This window comes from Alosa sapidissima, chromosome 18 (genome assembly GCF_018492685.1).
Source record: "Alosa sapidissima isolate fAloSap1 chromosome 18, fAloSap1.pri, whole genome shotgun sequence".
Lineage (NCBI taxonomy): Eukaryota > Metazoa > Chordata > Actinopteri > Clupeiformes > Clupeidae > Alosa > Alosa sapidissima.
In genome coordinates, this window is record NC_055974.1 from 2,855,516 (window position 1) to 2,877,592 (window position 22,077).

General features: G+C 39.7%; 2 protein-coding genes across 4 annotated transcripts in view; one reads left to right on the forward strand and one right to left on the reverse strand.

Moving 5' to 3' along the window:
* Positions 1–22,077, forward strand: part of camta2 (calmodulin binding transcription activator 2) — a 63,170-nt gene that overhangs the window by 34,204 nt on the left and 6,889 nt on the right. The window contains exons 19-23 of one of the 3 annotated variants that reach the window (XR_006024948.1): positions 586–657; positions 1,105–1,125; positions 2,484–2,677; positions 2,781–2,855; positions 3,438–4,129. Coding sequence is in view for 2 of the 3 variants with exons in the window: in XM_042070227.1 (XP_041926161.1) it covers positions 586–657; positions 1,105–1,125; positions 2,484–2,677; positions 2,781–2,855; positions 3,438–3,492 (417 nt within the window). In the remaining variant the exon portion in view is untranslated. Of the gene's footprint in view, positions 1–585; positions 658–1,104; positions 1,126–2,483; positions 2,678–2,780; positions 2,856–3,437; positions 4,641–22,077 lie in introns of those variants that run through there. The other 2 variants (XM_042070227.1, XM_042070228.1) reach the window with 2 other exon arrangements.
* LOC121689972 (E3 ubiquitin-protein ligase TRIM38-like) lies at positions 8,269–15,587 on the reverse strand. The gene is made up of 4 exons (XM_042070231.1): positions 15,301–15,587; positions 14,934–15,215; positions 10,402–10,425; positions 8,269–10,035 (listed from the first exon to the last, which is right to left on the reverse strand). Exons 1-4 carry the CDS (start codon positions 15,455–15,457, stop codon positions 9,509–9,511), a joined length of 990 nt encoding a protein of 329 aa, XP_041926165.1. The 5' UTR covers positions 15,458–15,587; the 3' UTR covers positions 8,269–9,508.

The following is a 22,077-nucleotide window of genomic DNA, read 5'->3' on the forward strand; positions in this document are numbered from 1 at the left end:
TAGCTAGCTCGCTAGTTCTAGACCAAAACTTGCATAGTTCTGTTTTGAAACAGCAAAATGTCTGTGTCATATACAGTAGTAACAGTCATGCACAGTGCAGTGACTTTGCCTTGTGAAATGTGGGTCACGCAATGCCATGCCATGCCATGCCATGCCAATATGGGAATTAAGTGCAGCAGGATCTGACTTATTAAAGTTTTACCTCAATGAAGGTGACCAGCTAATTAGCTCATTAAATTGAATTAACTTAATCCGAACATCTTGCGCTAGGGAACAGGACACGAGCATGCACGCTTCACTGACATCAGTTCTGTGGCATGCACACCATTGCTGTCTTTTTGTTTTCTAGAGTCCTAATGCCAGGTAGACACAAACCCAGAGAAGATTTCCCCATGACGTTCTTGTCGCACTGTTCTTGTCCAGTTTGTCTGTGCCAAAACACAGACACATACACACTAGGCTACAATGCTGTCCATTCCAAATCCATGTAAACATTTCTGTCTGCTCTGTTTGGTATCCTGTACTTCCATGCCGTCGTTGCCATGACGTCTGTGTGTAAATGTTACCATGGTTACTGTTTCCTAGGGGCGACGGTTAAAGGAACAGCAGGACATGGCTGCAGCGGTCATCCAACGTTGCTACAGGAAATACAAGCAGGTATACACACAGACACATACACATACAGATACACATGCGCGCGCACACACACACACACACACACACACACACACACACACACACACACACACGCATACAGACACACATGCATACAGACACACATGCACACACATGCACACATGTTCACTATGTATTTAGATTTTATGAAGAAGCATACATATTAATGCAATACTATAAAGTTTCAGTGATGTTTGTTTGCTGTGAGGGTGTGGTTAAGGCCTGTTGTTCTCTGTCAGTATTTGTTTGTATCAACTAACCCACACTAATATGTGATGTCTTTATCATTGTCTTTCTCTCCTACATCCTGCTTTTCTGTTTCCTCCTCCTCCCACCCTTTCACTGTGTGCACTCGTTCTTTTCTTCACGTCTTCACAACGTGCTCTCTCTCCATGTCTTTGTCTGCCTCTTTTTAAATCCTCTTGCTAGCTAACATGGATAGCACTGAAGGTAAAGTGTAACTGCTCATAGCTGCTAACTATTGCTTTCTCTGTTTGTATTCACACACGCACGCACTCACACGCACACGCACACACACACACACACACACACACACACACACACACACACTCACACACACACTCTTTAGTAGCTCAGGGGAAAGTGGGAGTTTTGTGTTAAAAGATGGGAGGAGAAGCATAAAATGGGGCTAATTAGGTATTTCCCCAATTGCACAAACTGCCAAAGAAAGTGCATGTCTGTTTTGCGGTGCAATATTAGCGCCTGGTAAAAACAGGTGTTAATCCAAATTACAGTTAAATGCGTCAATAAGAGGAACTTTCAAAGACAACAGAATCGCTATTCAGAGCACCAGTATTGCGTCTTTGCACTTTATCAAAAGCAACCTTAACTTTCGACGGCCTTTCAAATGTCTTACTTTTACTTTTATGATTGCTAAACGTTTGATTCTTTTTAATGTTGCCATCAGTTAACTTCATGCAACTGCACTTGTATGTAGGCTATGCCGTTCAGTTGTGGACTTAGTTGTAAATTGCGGTAGGGGGAGGAGAAAGGCAGAGAAAGGCGCAGGTTACCCAATGAACTGAAAGTTTGATAAATACCACGTACACTTGGCTATCACGGCGTTCGCTATCTGCGGCCATGGCGCTGATAGCGCTACGTTGGCAAATGTACGTACATCTGGCCCTGAGTGTCTGTCCTGTGGTGTGTGTGATCTCTGTAGCGGTGTGCATGGTTTATAAAGGATGTAAAGGGTCTTCTCTCAGATGCTTGTGTATAGGCTGTTTGCTTACTGTGTATATTCATATATATAAGTGTCATTATGTCTTACAAGCATGTATGTGAGGAAGCAGTCTTTGTTGTGACCTATATGTCCGTTTGTTTATTTTTGTGAGCGTGAGTAACATGAGGAATGTGTGTGTATGTGTGTACAGTACAGGCCAAAATTTCTCCTCCAACCTTCTCATTTCAATGCGTTTTCTTTATTTTCATGACTATTTACATTGTAGATTCTCACTGAAGGCATCAAAACTATGAATGAATGCAAAATTATTTGGCCTACAGATGAATCTTTGTCAAGTTATGGCTTGCTGAATATGGTATTACATTTGTTTGTTTTCAGTCACACTGAGTATGTGTTCATTATTAGTTTTGATGAATCTACAATGTAAATAGTCATGAAAATAAAGGAAACACATTGAATGAGAAGGTCTGTCCAAACTTTTGGCCTGTACTGTATGTATGTATGTATGTATGTATGTATGTATGTATGTATGTATGTGGTCATATGCGTGCTGTGGACGAGTGCATATGGAATACTCACTGCTCCTCCTCCTCCGCTTCCTCAGTATGCGCTGTACAAGAAGATGACACAGGCGGCCATCTTGATCCAGAGTAAATTCCGCAGCTACTACGAGCAGAAGAAGTTCCAGCAGAGCCGGCGCGCCGCCGTGCTCATCCAGCAGTACTACCGCAGCTACAAGGAGTACGAGCGCCTCAAGCAGGGGCCCCGGGGGGCCGGGCCCCTCAACCCAAAGATGAAGTAAGGGCCCCTTACACACACACACACACACACATACACACACACACACACTTTCTTCCTTCCTTCCTCACTCACTGTCTCTCTCACTCTCACTGTCTCTCAGAGGCACATTTCTGACTAAGAAGCAGGATCAGGCAGCACGGAAGATCATGAGGTTCTTCAGACGCTGCAGGCACAGGTAATACATTACACACACACTTACACATTTGCACACTTACACACACACGCACACACACACACACACACACTTACACATTTACACACTTACACACACACACACACTTACACATTTGCACACTTACGCATTTGCACACTTACGTGCACACACACACACACACACTTACACATTTGCACACTTACACACACACACACACACTTACACATTTGCACACTTACGCACACACACACACACTTACACATTTGCACACTTACGCACACACACACACTTACACATTTGCACACTTACGGATGCACACACACACACACACACACACACACTTACACATTTGCACACTTACGCACGCACACACACACACACACACACACACACACACACACACTTACACATTTGCACACTTACGCATGCACGCACGCACGCACACACACACACACACACAGTTACTTATGTATATGCATGCACAGCTGCATACACATAATAATTGATAAAAGGTAGAAAGAACTATATATGCATACAGGCACGCAAACATTCAAATATATCAATGTCCATAATACAAAACAAATGTATGTTTGTCTTTTGCAGAATTAAGGAATTGAAGCAAAGCAAGGAGCTTGAGAGGAGGGGCCTTACAACCTAAGTCTCACATGAGCCCACACAAACACACACACACACACACACACACACACACACACACACACGTGAATGCACCTTTACACACATACACCCAAACATAAGCAAATGCACCTTTACACACCCTTACAAGTGTATCTATTTACTGACAATATGGTTTACACCTTAGCACACATTACACTTGGACACACATTTTTGAAAATGTTTGCACAAACACATAAGATGCACTCCTTGACACCTCTACACACACATACGCATACACATAGGAACAGCTCCATCCCCTCCTTTCACCAAAAGGAAAAGCGAGGGATGACCACTAGCACTCTTCCACCTGCTGGACTCTTTCTTCCCTTCCTGTCTGACTTCAGCAGCTCTGCATGCCAAAAGAGAGGAGCTGTCCTCATCCCTCTCTTCCTACCCTCTTCTCTGCATCTCTCCATCTTTACACAGCCCAGCCCAGCCCAGCCCAGCCCTGGCCTGCCCTGCCTCCCCCTCATGCCCTTGCTTGTGGCTTTGCCTTCACGTGTGCGGTTGCTCCCCGGAGATGCTGAATGGGAGGATGAACTGGGAGAGGGAGAGAACTGCGAGAGAGACAACAAAAGACAAGCGCAGAGATGACGAAGACTGACTGAAAGAGTGTGTGTGTGAGAGAAAGACAGGGAGGGAGGAGCGTGGGGTGAAGTTGACCCCGAGCCTTACTGAGATTTTCATTGTCGGAAACAGGGGAGTGAGGAAAACAAAAAGCAAAAGAGAAAGAGACTGCAGACTATCGCTTTACCTGCTCAGACTTGTTTGGATTTATTTCTTTCCATCGCAGCTTTTCACAGAATGTATTGTACTTTTGAAGTATACAAATCTTACGAAACCTCTATAAAAACATATATATATATATATATATATATATACATACATAAATATATATATATACCCATCCAACATATATATATATATATATATATATATATATATATATATATATATATATATATTCTACTTGATGCGTATATATTCTGAAGATGATGAATTTCTTGATGTCTTTAATATTGTCTTATTTATGGAGAAATATGAGGCATGTTTTCTAACTCCGTTTTTTGTTTACTTCCCTCTGTCTGGTGGGGGAGGGGCTAAATTGATAGTGTGAGTGAGAGAGAGAGAGAAAGGAAAAAAACAAGTCTTAAAAGAAAAGGGGGACAGAGAAAAGAGAGTGAGGAAGAGAGAGAGCCTTGTTGCTTTTGCTCCCCGTCACTGGGTTGCAGATGCACTAACTGCCCAGGCTGGAATGACCGGTGTGTTTGTTTGTGTGCATGAGTGACAAAGTTTTACAATGAGAGTTTGTTTCAGCACTTTGAGCTCAGGGGGAGCCCCTACACATACAAAGAGAGAGACAAACGCACACACACACACACACACACACACACACACACACACACACACACACACACACAGATAGATAGCCCAAAGTGAACAGAGCTTGTATGAGTGTCCTATAAAGTGCAGTGCCTTCAGGTTATTTTGCTCTGTCCACTAACGAGTTTGCATACACAAGAAGATACATATACAGTACACATAAATGCACATAGCAAGACACCCTCACATAAACACACATGCACACACACACACACACTTTCGCTCACATCCTCATTCTCTGGCTTTATAGTGGTCCGGCTACATTGTAATTTCTTATGGCTGATTTAATAGTAAATATGTGATTCATTGTTTGAGTAATTGTGTGTGTGTGTGTGAGGGTGCATGTGCATATGTGTACATGTGTATCGATGTGTGCTCTAATCATTTCTGGTGCGACATGGCAAAAAGCACAGCACACAATTGCATCTTAAACAAATAGTGTTTGTGCTTGCTTGCATGTGTCAGAGAGATATGCATTAATTTGTACATATTGTAAAATGAGAGGAAAGCTATAATAACAATGATTATGTTGATTCTATATGATCTTCTATATTTCAGCTAGGAGTGAAGGAGCGCTGCTTGAGCTTGAAAAAAAAAAAACCGTTTAACTTTTTCCTGGTTTTAGTGCAGCTCTGCATGTTTATGATTTTATTTTTATTTTATTGTGAGAATGCACTTTTGCGTGAGTGTGTGTCTGCGTGTGGGCGTGTGTATGTATGTGCTGTTTGGCCCTCTATACAGCCGTTGGCATGAAACCATACTGATTTTTATTTTTCGGGTTAAAAAACATATTTATGATATTTAGTAATATTTTTGGTGTGCAGCTTGTGATGCTGGTGTGTAATGTATATGTTTATTTAAAAAAATATATTAAGGATTTTTTCTGTAAATTCATGTTCTTTTGAGTCCCCTTTTGCAGATGTTCAGAATGTTTTATTACGTCATAATGATTCATTAAATCTTAATTCTACCAGAACCTTTAGTGTCTATCTTTTTTGGTTTGTGTGTGTGTGTGTGTGTGTACATCTTGGATGTGTTTTTTTTTTTTTTTTTGTTCTTGTTATTGTAATGCTGAGCAGCCTAACATCAACAGTGCTTTTAAATTTTTGAGATTTTAAATATTCATTCACAAATCATTTTATTTAACCGGTGCCCAAAAGCTTGTTCCACCAAGCTTAAATCTGTCCTGTGAAAGGGCAATGCCGGTCTCACAGAACTGCTTTTTATGCACAAAAGTAAATTCTGTCCAGTTAATAGATACCCTAAAGGCTATCTAGTGGTCATTTTCATTTAAGCACTACGTGCTACATGGAACCCTGTGGTCCATGTAGGTCACACATGCACACACTCTCAGAGAGACATGCAGTCTCTACCCCAACCTGAACCGTGGCACCGAGGATGACAAAAATGTTATGGTATGTTGGTCTCAAGGGCTTAATCAACTTTGCACCCCCACCCCCCAGTAAAAAATGAAAATGCAATATTATACTGCTTTATATGTCCCTATCTTCAGATGAGATGTTCAGAACTGCACCAAATTTCATGTGTATGATTAACCTGACATCCTCTGGGGGTATGCCAAGTTTCGTGGAATTTCATCCATGGGGGGCTTTAAAATAAATGAATTTATGTGTACATTTAGTTACTGTACACCTATCGGCCTGTAGATGGTGGTGTTGAGCGAAGGGTTGCTGGTAGAGGATGATGCTGACTCACACACTCTTTCTCGTAAACACAAACACACACATAAACACATGCACACACACACACACATATTTATGTAAAAATGTAGCCATAATTGAATCCTCAATCTACTGTAGTAAGCTAATGTTGTCTGTCTTAGCAGCCATGGCATTGAACCCATAACTGTTGTCTTTCAGTCCGTTAACCAATGGGAAGTCATGGTCGGATGATATCATCTGAACCCATTTCCGATCAATCCAATCTCAGGGATTTTTTCACAGGAGGCCGCACTGCGAAAAAGTTGTCCTCTTGAATTCTTCGATGTTCAGAAAGACCTCAAACCACACTTGCACTTGTTTGGAGTGTTGCGTTTTGTGTCCACTCTGGTGTCTACGGGGCTCCCGTAACACAGTAGAGATCGCTACTCCTGTAGGTGTGGGTGCGCTCGTCTTCGGACTGTGAGGATTTCACAGGGTAAAAGAGGAGGTATGCGTTTTGTGACTACTCTGGTGTCTAAATGGATTCCCTTTTACACAGTTGAGATCGTTACTCCTGTGTGTAATTGTCTTCGGACTGTGATAATATCACAGGGTAAAAGAGGAAGTATCTTTCAGTGTATGTGTCTCATGTGAGGGCCCCTTTTCAATGGGTTTAGGATGTACGATAGGGTTGACTTGGTTGAGAGGTTTTCTCTATCTGAATCAAATTCCCTAATTTGGGGTTTGGGGGCTAAGGAAGGTGGACTACTTCAGAGTCACTTTCTATCTCTTAGTCGCTGTTCCTTATTCCCTTGGTTCGTACTTCAAAATGTGATTAACTTCACTAAAAGAGGAAGAAATTCAGAGCTGTATTTGCAAGAGTTGTTTGTCATCAAAATCTGAGGTCAGATTTGAGAGAAAATCTACTACCCTATTATTTGGGGATTCTTGTCAAAATTAAATTAAAGCTCTTTTTTATGACAATTCTTGTAACATATCAAAACTTCAATTGACCACAACAGATCTATAACCATTTAAGTCCTATCTCTAAATACACATGTATTTACAGACAGATTTCTGTATCCTCGCTTGGGTGTGTGATGTGCGTTTAGACCACAACGGGTCCTATACCTTAGTTTCACAAACAATTTTTCACAACAATTAAATTTGCTAACCAAGCCTATTTGTTTTTTTCTCGGCCCTTGAGCATAGGACTTTCCTTCCTTTGACTTTTATTAAATACAAAGAAAGAAAACTGTCTAAGTCTAAAAGCTAAATGCTCGATCCAAAGAAAAATGAAAAGGAAAAAGAAGATCAAAGAGCCCTGAGCAAGGGGCCGTTCTCTCGGTCAGGCAGAACATGTCCAAATTTGGTAGCCTATTGTGTTTTGCCATGAAATATTGGTTCTTCTTTTTTTATTATTATTATTTGGCAGTCAGCTTTTTGTTTTGCTGACAAACAGTTTCTTACAGCTGGTACATTATGTTCTTACGTTCTGTCTTTACATTTTGTTCAAAGCACATCTCATTTGGCATAACACACTTTAATTCTAACACAACCTTTTTATATCTAAGCAAACACATTTTATGTGGCAAAACATTTTAAGTTTTATAAGCAAACTGTCTTATATACTTATGAAAAACACTCTTTAAGTTTAAGCAAAATCATAACAGGTTATTCTAGGAAAAAACAATTTATGCTTTTTATTTAAGAAAACACACTTCAATTCTAAGCTTCTAAGGTTTTAAACATTATAAGTCTAACTTGTTTCACACTGGTTGTCTATCATTATCTTGCAGCATTTGCACATTTTTATTTGTTTTAGAGCAAGCTGGATTTAAGCAGTTATATGACTAAAAATCATTTAATAGTAAATCATGGGTTTGATTATTAATTATTATCACATCTTCACATTGTAAAGTCACGCTACAGGAGCAAGGGGGTAAGCAAACATCTGGAAAGCGTACCCCCTATGGGAGATTCCATAGGCTAACAAGCCATCACCTACTGCTAGCATTCCATTGAACCCCATTCATTTTGACACTTTGTCAACGAATAACTTTACGTCTGATGCATTTAAAGACTCTATTTGTCCATTGTTTATTTCTAAAGAAACACAACAATGTATGAAAGGCTCCATTACCTTGTACCTCACGTTATGGCCCCGTAGCAGCTGTTTTTTGTAAAAAATAGGCTAATGATGATGTCATGACCACGTGATTTTCTGTCGCACAGTAGAGATAGATGAGATAGGTAGAGACAGGTTGCCCACGTCACATCTACATTGTCAAGCTCAGTTTGAGGCTGCGCAGTACACTCAGCCATCACCAGAAAATACTTGGTTCTAATTGGTCTCCGTCGAAGTCTATGGGATCTATTTGTCCATTTCTTTTACTGTCTATGGTTTGGAGCCCCCGGGATCGAAGCAGCAAGTTGCCAGCGGACTCAATTGCTGAGATCAATATGGATAGTTACTTTTTGGGAACTCAACCCATGAAGCATGACCATCCGCCTCCTGTATTCCCAGATTTCACTTAAATGCAGACTACACTTAAATGCAGTGCACTGTGTACTTTCTTGTGCAGTGTGTACATTTGAATACATTTTAGTAAATTTATATCAAACACCAACTCCGTGCACTAAACAGAAATGATGATCGCAACATTTAAATGTAATTTTATTGAAGTCCTCTATTCGACACTGACATGGTCGTCCTGTGTCCTATTGTAAGTGCTGAAGTAGCCTACGCCATATGAGACACAGTGTTGATGATGTTGATCATTTCCATTATACTTTTAGAGACAAACACAAACAAATGGAAATTGGACTAATTTTAACATGATTATTATTATTTTATTTATTTATTTTCAATTTGCTGTGTTGTCTGTCTTGTATGTTTTAGTGTCACGGGAAATATATAGTGAACGGGAGATTCTTCACTATGGTATTATTTAACTAAGGGGTGATGCAGACAGGGGTGGTGATGATCAGTGAATAATATTCTAAACCACTAAAGAAGTAGGGATAGACTTTCTCCTTAAATGAGACACCTCTGTATGAGTACATTAGACTCCATCTTTCTGCATCATAAAAGGAGACCAACCCCCCCTCATAATCCACAAACGCCCCCACAATCTCTGGCTTCTCTTTCGGGTAGAACCATTCCAAAATGGAATTGGGATATGCATAGTATGTGTTATTAATGTTCTGTAGTATCCAATATCCATTCTCAGGTGTACTATCAAGGGTCGTTCTGTTACCGGACTCTCTAACTACTCCCAGTTTCCACCAATCGGCGCTCCTGTTGACCTGTACTTCATAGTAAAATCTACCAGAGGAGAACCCTTCTTTCCCCTGGACACCAAAGTACTTAAACTGCTTTGAGCTCCTGGAGCGGAAAGATGATCCTCTTCTCACTTGTTTCCCATCAGCAGACAGAACGAGTCCATAGTATGCTGTCTCAGGATCCAGAGTCACATCCACTGCAGAAGATTAAAAGCACATGCAGTGAGGGCTGAGTATCTGTAGCAGATTTCATTTATACCCAAGGTAACAATATTCAAGACACTACACTGCAAACATAAAATCTAACCAAGTGTTATTAATCTTATATTAAGATCTTATAAAAAAAATCTAGTTGGTAAATCACCAGATTTAATTTGTACCAAAGGCAACAGTAATCAAGACCCCAACTGTATAATCAAAACACTGCAGGAGTGTCCTAATCCTAGAATTAAATAGGATTAAATGCACATGCAGTGATGGTTGAATCAAAGCACTAGTCATCAAATGACCAGTTTGCACAGTCATAAAAGCACCAGCTGACATTGCATAATCAAATATCATACCTGCATACTGTAGTCTCTCCTTACCTGTTGAAACAGTTGAAACAGACAGAAAAAGTTAAGCATGATCTTGCCTCTGGATGAACAAATTGCATTACATAACATTACATTTGGCTGACGCCTTTTAAACTAAGTGACTCCCAACATGGTAATCAATTAAAGAGCATATATGTCAGGTTAACACATTTTTTCATTAATGTTAACTAATGTGTAGATAAATCAGAGGAGATGCACACATTTCTAAATTACTCTAAATGCACTACGACAACATTACAGCCATTTCTGTCAAGATCGCATTTCAAAATACAACTGAGTGATGACCATAAAAGGGAAGAATGTATTTAAATGTGGACATTTCAAGTCAGACTGCACAGCTAATAATAAATCACTTCGTGATGCAATGCAAAGATTCTATAATGCTTTGACACAATGTAGCAATAACCGTTAAATTAAAATTAAATTAAAGTTCTCATAATTTAAAAAAGCGAGTAGCCTTGGCAATTGGAGAAAAAATGGAGATCGATTTCCCTAAAATAACTTTTAAGTTAATATATGAAATGTCGGATGACAATGAGGAACAGTCAAGAGAGGAGAGTGCATCTTCATCCAGGTGCGTCAGTGCAGCGCAGACGAACTGAACTGTATCGAAAAGAGCCGCAACACCGTTAAGCAAACGTCATGGGCCGTTAACTGTTTTAACACGGAGATTGCTCCCGACTATCAGTGGTGCAAAAAGTGGGTATGCGTTATATGCGGCGCATAGGGGCGCAGCACCGTGGGGGCGCCAAAGCGATGGTAAAAAAAATAATAATAAATTTGGTATATTCTATATGTAGCTACTGTTGTACGTTTCTAAATAATTTCTGCATTTCCTCAATGTTAAACAACATTTTAGAGGACTAACAGGCTAGAGTAGGCGCCATAGACAGTAAAAGAAAGGTAGGCGCCATAGTAGGCGCCCTATCTCATAAGATTCCATCGTAGAATTTTGACATAGAAAAGGGAGTGGGGGCGCCGTGAGCGCTGAGTGAGTAGGTACGAGTAGTGAGTTGTCATCTATGGAAAAAGATGGATACAGCAAAAAAAGCTGCCAGGGGCTAAACATAGAAAAATAAAGAGGGAAAATGAGATGGCAGGTCAAGGGATGCGACAGTAACTAAATAAGTGGATGGTGAAAAGCAACAGGTAGGATTTAAAATGTGACGTCTGTGCTTGGAGGCTTGCAAATATTCATGTCAGACTAGCGTTTGCTAAGCATATGCCGATTGAAACATAACCTGTCCTATTCCATTAAGATAGCTAGGTGGCTACCATGCTCATACTGAACTTTTAATGGCAAACTGCAAACAGAAATGTCACGCTAGCAACAACTCATTACATGTTTCCATTTCCTAACAATCCTAATATTAATAGCTTAATATTGTGCTGATAATGTGGCAAACAAAGGCTAGAGTTGGATCAGCCTTATCCTTTGTGAGCAATAGCTGGCCTGGCAAATGGACATAATGAGAACCGTTAGACTCTCTTAAAGTCTTAAAGTGACAATGCACCATTTAACGATACTTCAAGTTAAAGGGAAACTTGGCAGGATTTCCCCCTCTGCTGGAGAAATTGTGCATTATGCTATTTCAAACTATGGGAAAAGGTAAGCTAGCGAACGGTTAGCATAAGTTTGGCAGAGCTATGTGGATGTTACAAGGTAAGAAACACGATTTAAAACTAGTTTCTTGTTTCTCACTTCTCTTTCCGGGAAGGTAGTCTCAATGTTGCAAGGTTGGTTTTCCGCCTGAGGACGCTAGGCGCAGCGGGGAAAGTCACCATTTTCACCGGAACAGGTAATTTAACCATCCAAATGATTTCTAAACGGGTTTATTATGTTGAAATAGTTGCCAAGTACCCCTTTAAATTGGCAGCTAATAGTGTAAATTATTGGCCTTTTGTTTTACTTTAGTTGTTTGTGTTTTTGCATACAACAAATTGCATAATTGCCTCAAAAAAGGGGTAGCTGCACCCCCGCCGACTATTAGCCTACTCTGTAAGTATTTTCTAATGAACAATGTGCAAGGCAGCACTATTTTCTATGTCAAAACTACAAGTTAAAACATTATTGTGAGTGGATGGGGTTGATTGCAAGATAGTGGATATGTTTCAAAGTTTTTTTCTGTTGACAAGACATTGTGACTGTATAAAGAAAACAAAGGCTTTTACAGCATTGTGCAAATGAAAAATTACCTATAGTAAAACACCCCTTGTTCAGCTGTGCACCACTGTAGAGAGACTTAGACGTTAGACTTTAGCACAGGCTTTAGTTTTTGCTCGCTTTGAGACAGATAGAAATCCCTTTTATGGGCACTCTCCTTCTTTTAACAAGAGGGTATTATTTAAAATCCTCATAGAAATTCCTCTTATGGGCATTCATTCCTCTTCTTTAAACAAAGACATTATTTTAAAATACAATGGAAGTTCGGGGGGAGCGTGACGGAATTTGCCACGCCTCCTTCAATCAGTCAGATTAATTATTCGCAGTCTACCTGCCGAGGTTGCAGCATCAGCGTTACTCCACTCATAAATCTTTGAATCACGTGCCATGAGCATCTGCAACTGTATCAGTCCTCTATTCCCGCTGCACTGACCCCGAGCTCAGCTACTGCAAGCTGTACTCCCCTGCCTGCACTGACTGACCCCGAGTTCTGCAACTGCAAGCTCATTGCCCTGTCATGTTAAGTTAACCCTCGAGCTACCCTGTACAGGGCAGTGTTTCCCAAAGTCTGGGTCGCGACCCACGGGTGGGTCGCAGGAGATTTTATTTGGGTCGCCAGCACAATTTATGTTGTGTTATAGGCCTAACTGATACCATTTGTCATTTGATACCAGAAAAGCTAACATTTTTCTATTAGGATGTAGTTTGTTAACTACTACAGTCACGGTTTTGTCATAAAAGCTCATGAAACTGGCGCATGAAACTGGAGGACGAACGCATCGCAGAGGGGGTGCCAGAGCATGGATACCTCTCAAAATGAAACCGTTCTGTGGGGCGCCTGCCATGTACCTCGCAGTTGCAAACGACATGAATCCGCCTATTTGCACGAACATTAACAGATACCAGCTCCTCAACTTTACCAATTAAAATCTAGTGACCATGCTGTCAACTAAAGCAGACATCCATAGACCGGACATAAGGACATTCAATTTGCATGTATAGTTTCGATTGTAGATGCAATCTTTTAGCAACCTCCTCACATTCTTATTTCTGATTTAAAATTCACAACAATTTAAAATTCGCTACAATTTAAATGGACATTTTAAACACTATTCCTCTCGTTTTCAACCTCGCTAACTCCAAAGTAAGGCGCATTCTTCCGGCTATTACGCAAAAGCCTCTTGTTCTGATATAACGACTATACAATATAATATAATACAACAATACAATATAACGACTTGAGTTATTTGCTGTTTACATCGGAATTGACGTCCACAGTGTTATGGACCCATTTGTCTGCAACGCAACGTAGCCTACAATGTTTTTTTTTAGAAATACAGGAACAGCTTACTATGCTGACGAATGACGACTGCGCAACATGCGAGAATTTCCCCAATCTTTTCAGTAGTCATTTCCAACTTTTCACGCTGATGGTGCTCAAAATGCAACACAACCGTGTTCAAAGCAGGATCTATCTATCTAGATCCTAGGCTATAGCAATGTATGGTCGGGGAAGGCATAGAAACGTTGGAGAATCTGTGGCCTAAAACAATATTGGTGGTTGCAGGGTTACAGGGTAGATTTGAAGTGAAATGGGTCGCGATGGTCTGTCATTTTTAAAAAGTGGGTCCCCAGAAAAAATGTTTGGGAAACACTGCCTTAGGGTTATACTCAACACTTCAACAAGCCATAAATATTAAATTTACTTCTGTCTAAAACTTTTGATATGGATAGAGACACTAAATGAAGTTTAGAGTGTAGTACAGTAAGCACATGCGTGCAACATTTAAAGTGACTACAGGAGCATAGAGCGAGCAATATCTCATTAATGTTTGTCAGTGCCTGGTATAGTTTTATCTTGCAAACTTTTACAGGCAGGCTTGAGAAACATGTTTCGACCAGAGGCTAAGCTAAATTTAAAGGAATCTACAGCATCTCCTGTTGCTGTATCAGCAGATGAGACAGGACTTGAGAGTGACACACACACACACACAGAGGCACACTCTCTCTCTCACGCACACACACACACACTCACCCCTACCTATCATTCTAGTATTATTTCTACTACTGTTTATTTTGTGATCACATGTTTATACATTGTATGCTGTATCTCTGTCTTCTTTTCCTTGTTCTTGTTCTGTGTTATTTGTAAAACTAGCTTTGGCAACACATAGCAGATTTATTTATGGGTACCTTCACTTATTGTGATGTCCAAGCCCCATGTCAGTGTTTATGTTTTCATACATGCAGTGTGTGGCTTGGGGTCAGATGACGGCCCCTTGCCTGGCTTTAAGTTTATAGTTTCTGTCCAAAATTGCATGAAGATTGCACTTACCAGATTGCACTTGCAAAATGAACTGTAGTTCATCTCGCTCACCAACCATGGCACTGATGTTGGTTTCCAGCAGACATTTCAGCACATTGTTTCTTGACTGTAACTGTTTATTCTCTCTATTCAAGTTGTTATTAACCATCTCTAACTGGTCCATCTCTTCAGTCAGGTTGTTGTACCTAAGCTGTACCTGTCCTGCCTCCTCAGTTTTGATGCACAGCCCTATGATGATGGCAGCCAAAAGGAGAACACACAGCAGTCCAAGAAACACCAGCTTGTAGGGACCTGAGGAGAACATCACATATGAGAATACTTTGCGTAGAACAATAGAATATAAAGGGACTTGCAGAATAATGTAATGTATAATTACCATGATTACGACCCCCAGAATGATCCTGGATCTCGCTGTGCTTCATTCTTTGCCCAGACCTTTTCGGAACTGCATTCATATATATATTTTCTGTGTTGTTGTTAGGTCTTATATTAATATTGGAAGAATCTGGATCTTCATAAATGCCGACAGACATGTTTGCTTCTCTCTGCTATCTGGTCAGTGTGGAGTGTGAACCTGCTGGTCTGGACCAGTGAAGAGTGAGTGTTCAGCTGTGCTGCAGTGAATGTCAAATATCTAAAGAGGAAGTCACTAGTGTGCTGTACAGCAAAGGAAAAACAAAAATAACTGTGCAGCCTTTTCGCACTTCTAATTTTTAATCTTTAATTTGGCACTCTTGATTTCAGGAAAAAAAAATCAGAATAATTCAGTGTCTATTTACACCCCTGGTACCGCCTGCAGGACGATTGGTAGGTCATTCACTTTTTGTTGTTGTCAAATTGATGAAGACGCTTTCTTAAGTTGCTTGAGTTTTGTTGATTTGCATGTTTTGTCTATAAATTGCAGGTTGTTTGCTCCTGTCGGCCACCTGAGTTGCTCTGATGAGAATGGCCCTTGTAAGTCGCTTTGGATTAAAGTGTCTGCTAAATGAATACATGTAAAAGTGGTGAAGATTATACTGATTTTTGAACAGTGTGGAAACATTTCAATGACCTATTTCCACACAAATAGGAAGGCTGTGGTTCTATGTCTACTTTCATTTGTGCTTACTGTCACATAGAGAGAGAGAGGTCTCAGTAGCATACAGACATCACACAAAACATGCACTTACAGCAGAAAAAGTAACATAAGTATATAAATATAAAAAAACTCCACTGCACAATAGACAGTAGAAGATAAAAAAATGAGGCGCTTGCAGTGATAGGGCAGGGACTGAGCCTGTAGTTCTTTATGCATGGTAAGGTGCTCTATGAGAGTGATGGTGCAAATACCAGAGCAAGCACACTTTCGCAGTTCCTCCGGAAATTGCTATAAATGCCTGGCAATGTTTCATAAAGTAAAGGCAAAGCAACGAGAAATGTAGTGATTTATTCATAGATAATCATTCTTCCGCCAAGAAATATATTTCCTCTATCTGAATGGTTGCCAAGCAACGTCAAGACGCGGCTAATTTAACTTTTGTATCAAGTTATGTTAGCGCAGTAATATAGAACGGAATGCGGTCAAGGTGTATGTTTGTGCTGGATTTTACAACAGCATCGAACATGATTCAGCCAGGCTCTGGATTCAGCTAATCACAATCAAGGATCGGAACTATCAGTTTTAGAAAGAATGTTTGATTCAAGTTCAGTGTAGGCCTATGTTGCGAACTATTTGTTTCTCAGCAAAAGCCACGATGAAATGGTAACCCATAAATGTAAAGAGACATGTGGAGTTTATTTTTTCGTTTTGGCAAGTAGAGAAAAAAGTAACTTGCCCACTATCATAGTCTTTATCTGAAATCCCACTCTTTTCAGGTTGTTAATGCTGTCTCTAATCATTACATCTATCTAGGATGTTATGTTTTCAGTGCTGTTTGTCTGTCTGTCCATCCATCAGTGTCCATCCTGATTTCCATGAAATTTGGTGGGAAGTCGTAGCCTGGGCCAAAGACAAACCCTTACAATTCTGAAGCAGATTGGACTCACAGGCCACCTCAACACTTTGGCTTTTGCCACTGTTGTGTTCACAGCTGCTTTGCATGGTGTCCTTAATGCCTTCAGTATGCCCTCTAGTGTTCAACATCAACATATATTTTAAAAGATGGCGTGATGGTGATTGCTCGAATAAAGTCATATTCAGTAAAACTTACATGTTCCTTTAATTTTCTAGAGTTTCTGGAAGTTATTATTTAACTGTATGACATCTTTATTAACCTGCTAGGCCATTATATGTATTATATTTTGTGCAAGTTATACAGACTGACGTAAAAATGATGTTGGTATACACTGCAGTGAGGGAGGAGGGCAATCTGAGGACCCAAACCAAAGCCTCCTAAGCTATAAATAGATTTCCTCAGTTGCTCCTTGTTGGTCGAATGATATGCCCAGTGCTCTCCGTTCCTGTGATAGTTTTGGGTCTTTCAAGAGGGGTCTAAAGGCATATCTGTTCAACATGCACTTAGTTATTAAGCATTTCTTATGCATTATGGTTTGTATATTATAGTATTTATTTATTTTCATTAGGCAACTGATTGAATTGACATTGTATTATTGCTGTTCTCCTAGTCTTACCAACTTTTTTAATTGTTTACTGTTAAATGTAACTATTATATTGTTGTTAATTGTATTTTGCTTTGGACAAAAGGGTCTGCTAAATACCATAACCATAAAACTGGATAAATTATTTTGGTTAGGATAGGTTGTATCCAACCAATCTCACAAGGAATTTCCTTATTTTAAAACCGGAATGTTTGTTACAATACACAATAGACCATTTAAAATTGTAATTAGACAATAGACAAATATTTTAATTAGAAACTAGACAACTAATTTAATTGTACTACAATAAACACGTATTATAGCAACATGAACCCAAACTCACCTGGGGAAGTTTCATGTAGATATCTATTTGTTTTGTTTTCTTTTATTTTTAATGTTCAAGTCAAGTCGGCTTTTATTGTCAATTTCTTTACATGCACTGGTCATACAAAGAATTGAAATTTCGTTTCTTACTTTCCCATGCATAGACATAGACATGCTTTAAATACAGACATAGACATACTATGGACATAGCCATAGACAATAAACATTAAATTAAAGTGCAAGACTGAAATATAGAACATGTATGTATCAAAATAGAAATATAGGACATATATATATATATAAAAAAAAATAGAGGTAGTTGTGTTGTATATTTCTATAGTCTTAACAGTTACATGAAGTTTAAACTTGTGCTTGTGTGACCTGTATATTTACATTGATATGCAGTATGTAGTAATTCAAGTTCACCACCTAAAGATTAGTTTGGCCTCTGGACTATGAAAAGCTGAAAAGGTTATCATGGATTTGTGACTTCATATTGACCCTATTCATATTCTAACTAATGGTTGGTCTCCCTAGGTGATGCCAAACTCTGGATTGACCCCTGTACTAAAACAGGCCCCAGACATATGTGTCTTGGGATATAGAACAGGGAGTAATGCCACTGAGTATAATGAAATGATGTGACTTGAGTGTCCTATTTCAGTGTGTTGAAAATCATTCTGGCTATGCTATGTTCTCCAGATTCTACATGGAGAAGCATATTTTCCATCAAAACGGCTTACGTCAAAGCAGTTCTTTTGCTATTTCTAGGTGATTTTTGACTAAAATAACTCCACATTTCACCATTAAATAATGGAACAGCTGTAGTCCTACTTAGTAAGAGTACCTATTTGTTTCTCTCAAAAGTGAGATGGAAGCCTATTTACTTCTGTCCGACCTCTATATAAGCATTTCAGATGCTTTCACAGAGAAAGGGTCAGTGAAGACATTTCAGCACTATTTGAAGTTGAAACAAAAGAGAAAGGGAATCCCCTTTGTGTCTATACTCTGTGTGAGTGTGTGTGTGAGAAAGAGAGAGAGAGTATGAGAGAGGGAGTGTGCGAGCAGGTTCCTGTAATTGTCTGAAAATTAATCGGAATTGCTCAGATGTGTGTGTGTGTGTGTGTCTATACATGTCTCTGTGTGTGTGTGTGTGTTTACTGTATGTACAGTACTGTATATGATTGTGAGTGGATGAATCTGTGGCCCATAAATGAGGTGTGTCTGTGTGTGCGTGTGTGTGTGTGTGTGATTTTGTGTCTGTGTTTGTTTATGAGGGGATGAAACTCACTTGAACACTTGAACAAGGTTGGATGCGTATGTCAGTGTGTGTGTGTGAATTCACAGGAAATCAGCAGCCGAACGCATACAGGCACTTCCTGTTCTCTCCCGGCCGCCGCTCGGATGATGCTGACCCTTATTGTTCCGTGGGTCACCGTGGTGATGGTTGTCAAGGGAACACTGGGAGAGGCATCAGCATTCCATTGCCCCCTATGATGGGAGTCACTGCACCGGTAGAGAGCCCAAAGAGGCATGCATCCTGTGTGGTGTGTGTATGTGTGTGTGTGTCTGTGTGTGTGTGTGTGTGAGAGAGAGAGAGAGAGAGAGAGAGAGAGTTCCCATGCATGTGGTTACACGAGTGCATATATGAGGCAGTATATGTGTGTGTGAGAGAACACTTGTTTGTGTGCAGAGGTTTGGACAGAATTGGAAAAGTGTGCAATCTTGTTATGTTTACTTGTGTTGGGCCAACTTGTGTCAAAGTCTTGTTCAGAAATGATGCCCTTCCCACAGTAAACACTAGATGGCGGTCTTGGAGAGTAAATATGCTCAATATGCTGTGTAGTCCGAGTGGATGAGTGTCATAGTGCTTGTGTTTGAGAGAGAGAGAGGAGATGGGGGAGAGAAAGGGAGAATACTGTATGTGTGCTTGTGTCTGTGGGCTCATGTAATTGATCCTAATTCCAGTTCATTTCAGAAGTGACAAGAAGACAATATACCACTGCTCAGTGGCTGGAACGAGACAAAGAGGCGCTGACAGAGAGAAAGAGAGAGAGAGAGAGAACCTTGGCTGACCTGACCTGATATTTTTCTTTCATTCCTTTTGATCAGAGACTGCAACACCTTAACACACACACACACACACACACACACACGTATACATGTACACACACACGCAAATTGTGTAGCTGCATTGTTCCCTCGGGTTCATAGCGAAATCTTCAAAGAGAAGTTTGTTCATTTATTCTGTAAGAGTAATCATAAGAACGTATCATTGAAATAAGTCTATATCTATAGCATACAGTATCAATTGTATGCATTAATACTGCAAAGTCTGTAAATATGGACCCATCTCCATTTAATTGTTGTCCAAAAATCTGATTGGTCAAGGACACATGACCAATAATACAGTAGTGTGCTAATTAACAGGTACTGTAGGTAATACCACACAGGTGGTGGTAAAGTGGTGGTATAGATTTAAAAACAAACCAAAGCTATATAGCACATTTTCTATGGCTCTTGGTCACGCCAATGAGGTATATCTTTCCACTGTAATGTCACAAAGTCCATTATTTATATCCATGACGATAAGCACTCAGAATCAAACCCCTCAGACCGCACAGTGTTTCTGATTGGCTGGTGGACTCTATGCTGTGGAGTGTGTGTGGCAGTTGATGTGCACAATTTGACCGTAAAGGGAAGGCTTGGAAGGAGCCACGTAAACCACACACCACAGATAAAATGACTACTGCACTCAATAGAATATAGCATCCACATTTCATCTGTTTAAGAGCTATCCTCCACAAGGCTATTTGTGTGTGTGTGCGTGTGTGTGTGAGAGAGAGAGAGAAAGAGAGATGGAGAGAGAGAGAGAACCATTTGAAATCTCTTTTGAAGAAAATAAACTTATTAACATTATATCAGTGATACAAATGTTATGACCAGTTTTTAAAAAGATTATGTGAAATATGCAGCTTGGTTTAGTTTGCTATGTCTCATTTATTGAAGTTTTGTGAAACTTTTATGTTTTGATTTGAATAAATTCAATCTCTGTTTCAGACTCATAAAAAGGTCCATAGCATAAAAAAATAAAATAGATAAAATCCTCTTGTGATAATAATAACAAATTAATTAAACATTGTGAAGGTGTGATAGTTCATCAAAATCAAACAATCAAATCAATCAATCTGTCAATCAATCAATTTGTCAAGAGTAGGCTATAGGTTCTCTCGCCAGTTTTTTCTAAGCCTCTATGATACTGTTCTCAGTTCTACTGAATCTGAGTTCTGCATCAGATTTGTGAGAAATGGCTCACATGTAGGCACCCGAGAATACAAACCGCTAGGAACCGATAGCAGCAACCTCAGCACGTCAGAATCAGCCTCCGCAGGCATGTCCTGCAACTACACCACTGTATACATGGGTGGACAGAAGGGTCAATATAATGTACATTTTACACTGACTGACCACACGCTAAACTTGTGAAGCAGCATATTAGTCTGAGCATATAAATAAGGATACATATCTGTCATCGCTCATATCATCCTGCACTGTCTGTTGGGCACTAAAAACTTATATTCTTTGTTACCCCTCTACCAAGCAGTTTAAAAAATACATTTTCATGATTAATTCTATCAAATGCTTTGCATGGGAAATACAGCGGAATTGTGACTCGTATTATTCAAAACCATTTCCTTTAAGGCATAAATGTACATATCAGTACCATGTTTTACTTTAGTTTCTTTTACAAAATGGATTATCTGAGGTAAAAAAAAAAAAAAGATGTTTCTAACCGTGGTAACATGATTCTTTCCCGTACTTTAGAGACAATACTAGAGAGGGTAATGGCTCTATCATGATCCATGCTGTTAATTTTGCCAGCTTTGTCATTTATGAGGTACTAGAAATATAGAGATGATGGGTGCTGGTAGGACACCATGAGCAAGGAAACCAGTCAAGCACAAGGCCATCAGAGGACAGATTTGTTATGACTGTCAAGCTTCAAATATCCTGCTGGAATATGATCCATACCTGTTGTAATCTAGCATCATGATGGCATCATTGACTTCATCAGTCCTGACTACGATGCTTTCAGACAGGTCAACATTTTTTCTTTCACAGACTTTTAGTTATAATTTGCAGCTCTGGAAAAAAATTAAGAGACCACTGCAAATGTTTCTGATGTCATCCTACGGTTGCTGAGTGACATTCGAATGAGTTGACGGTCATATTCAAAATTAAGAGACCACTG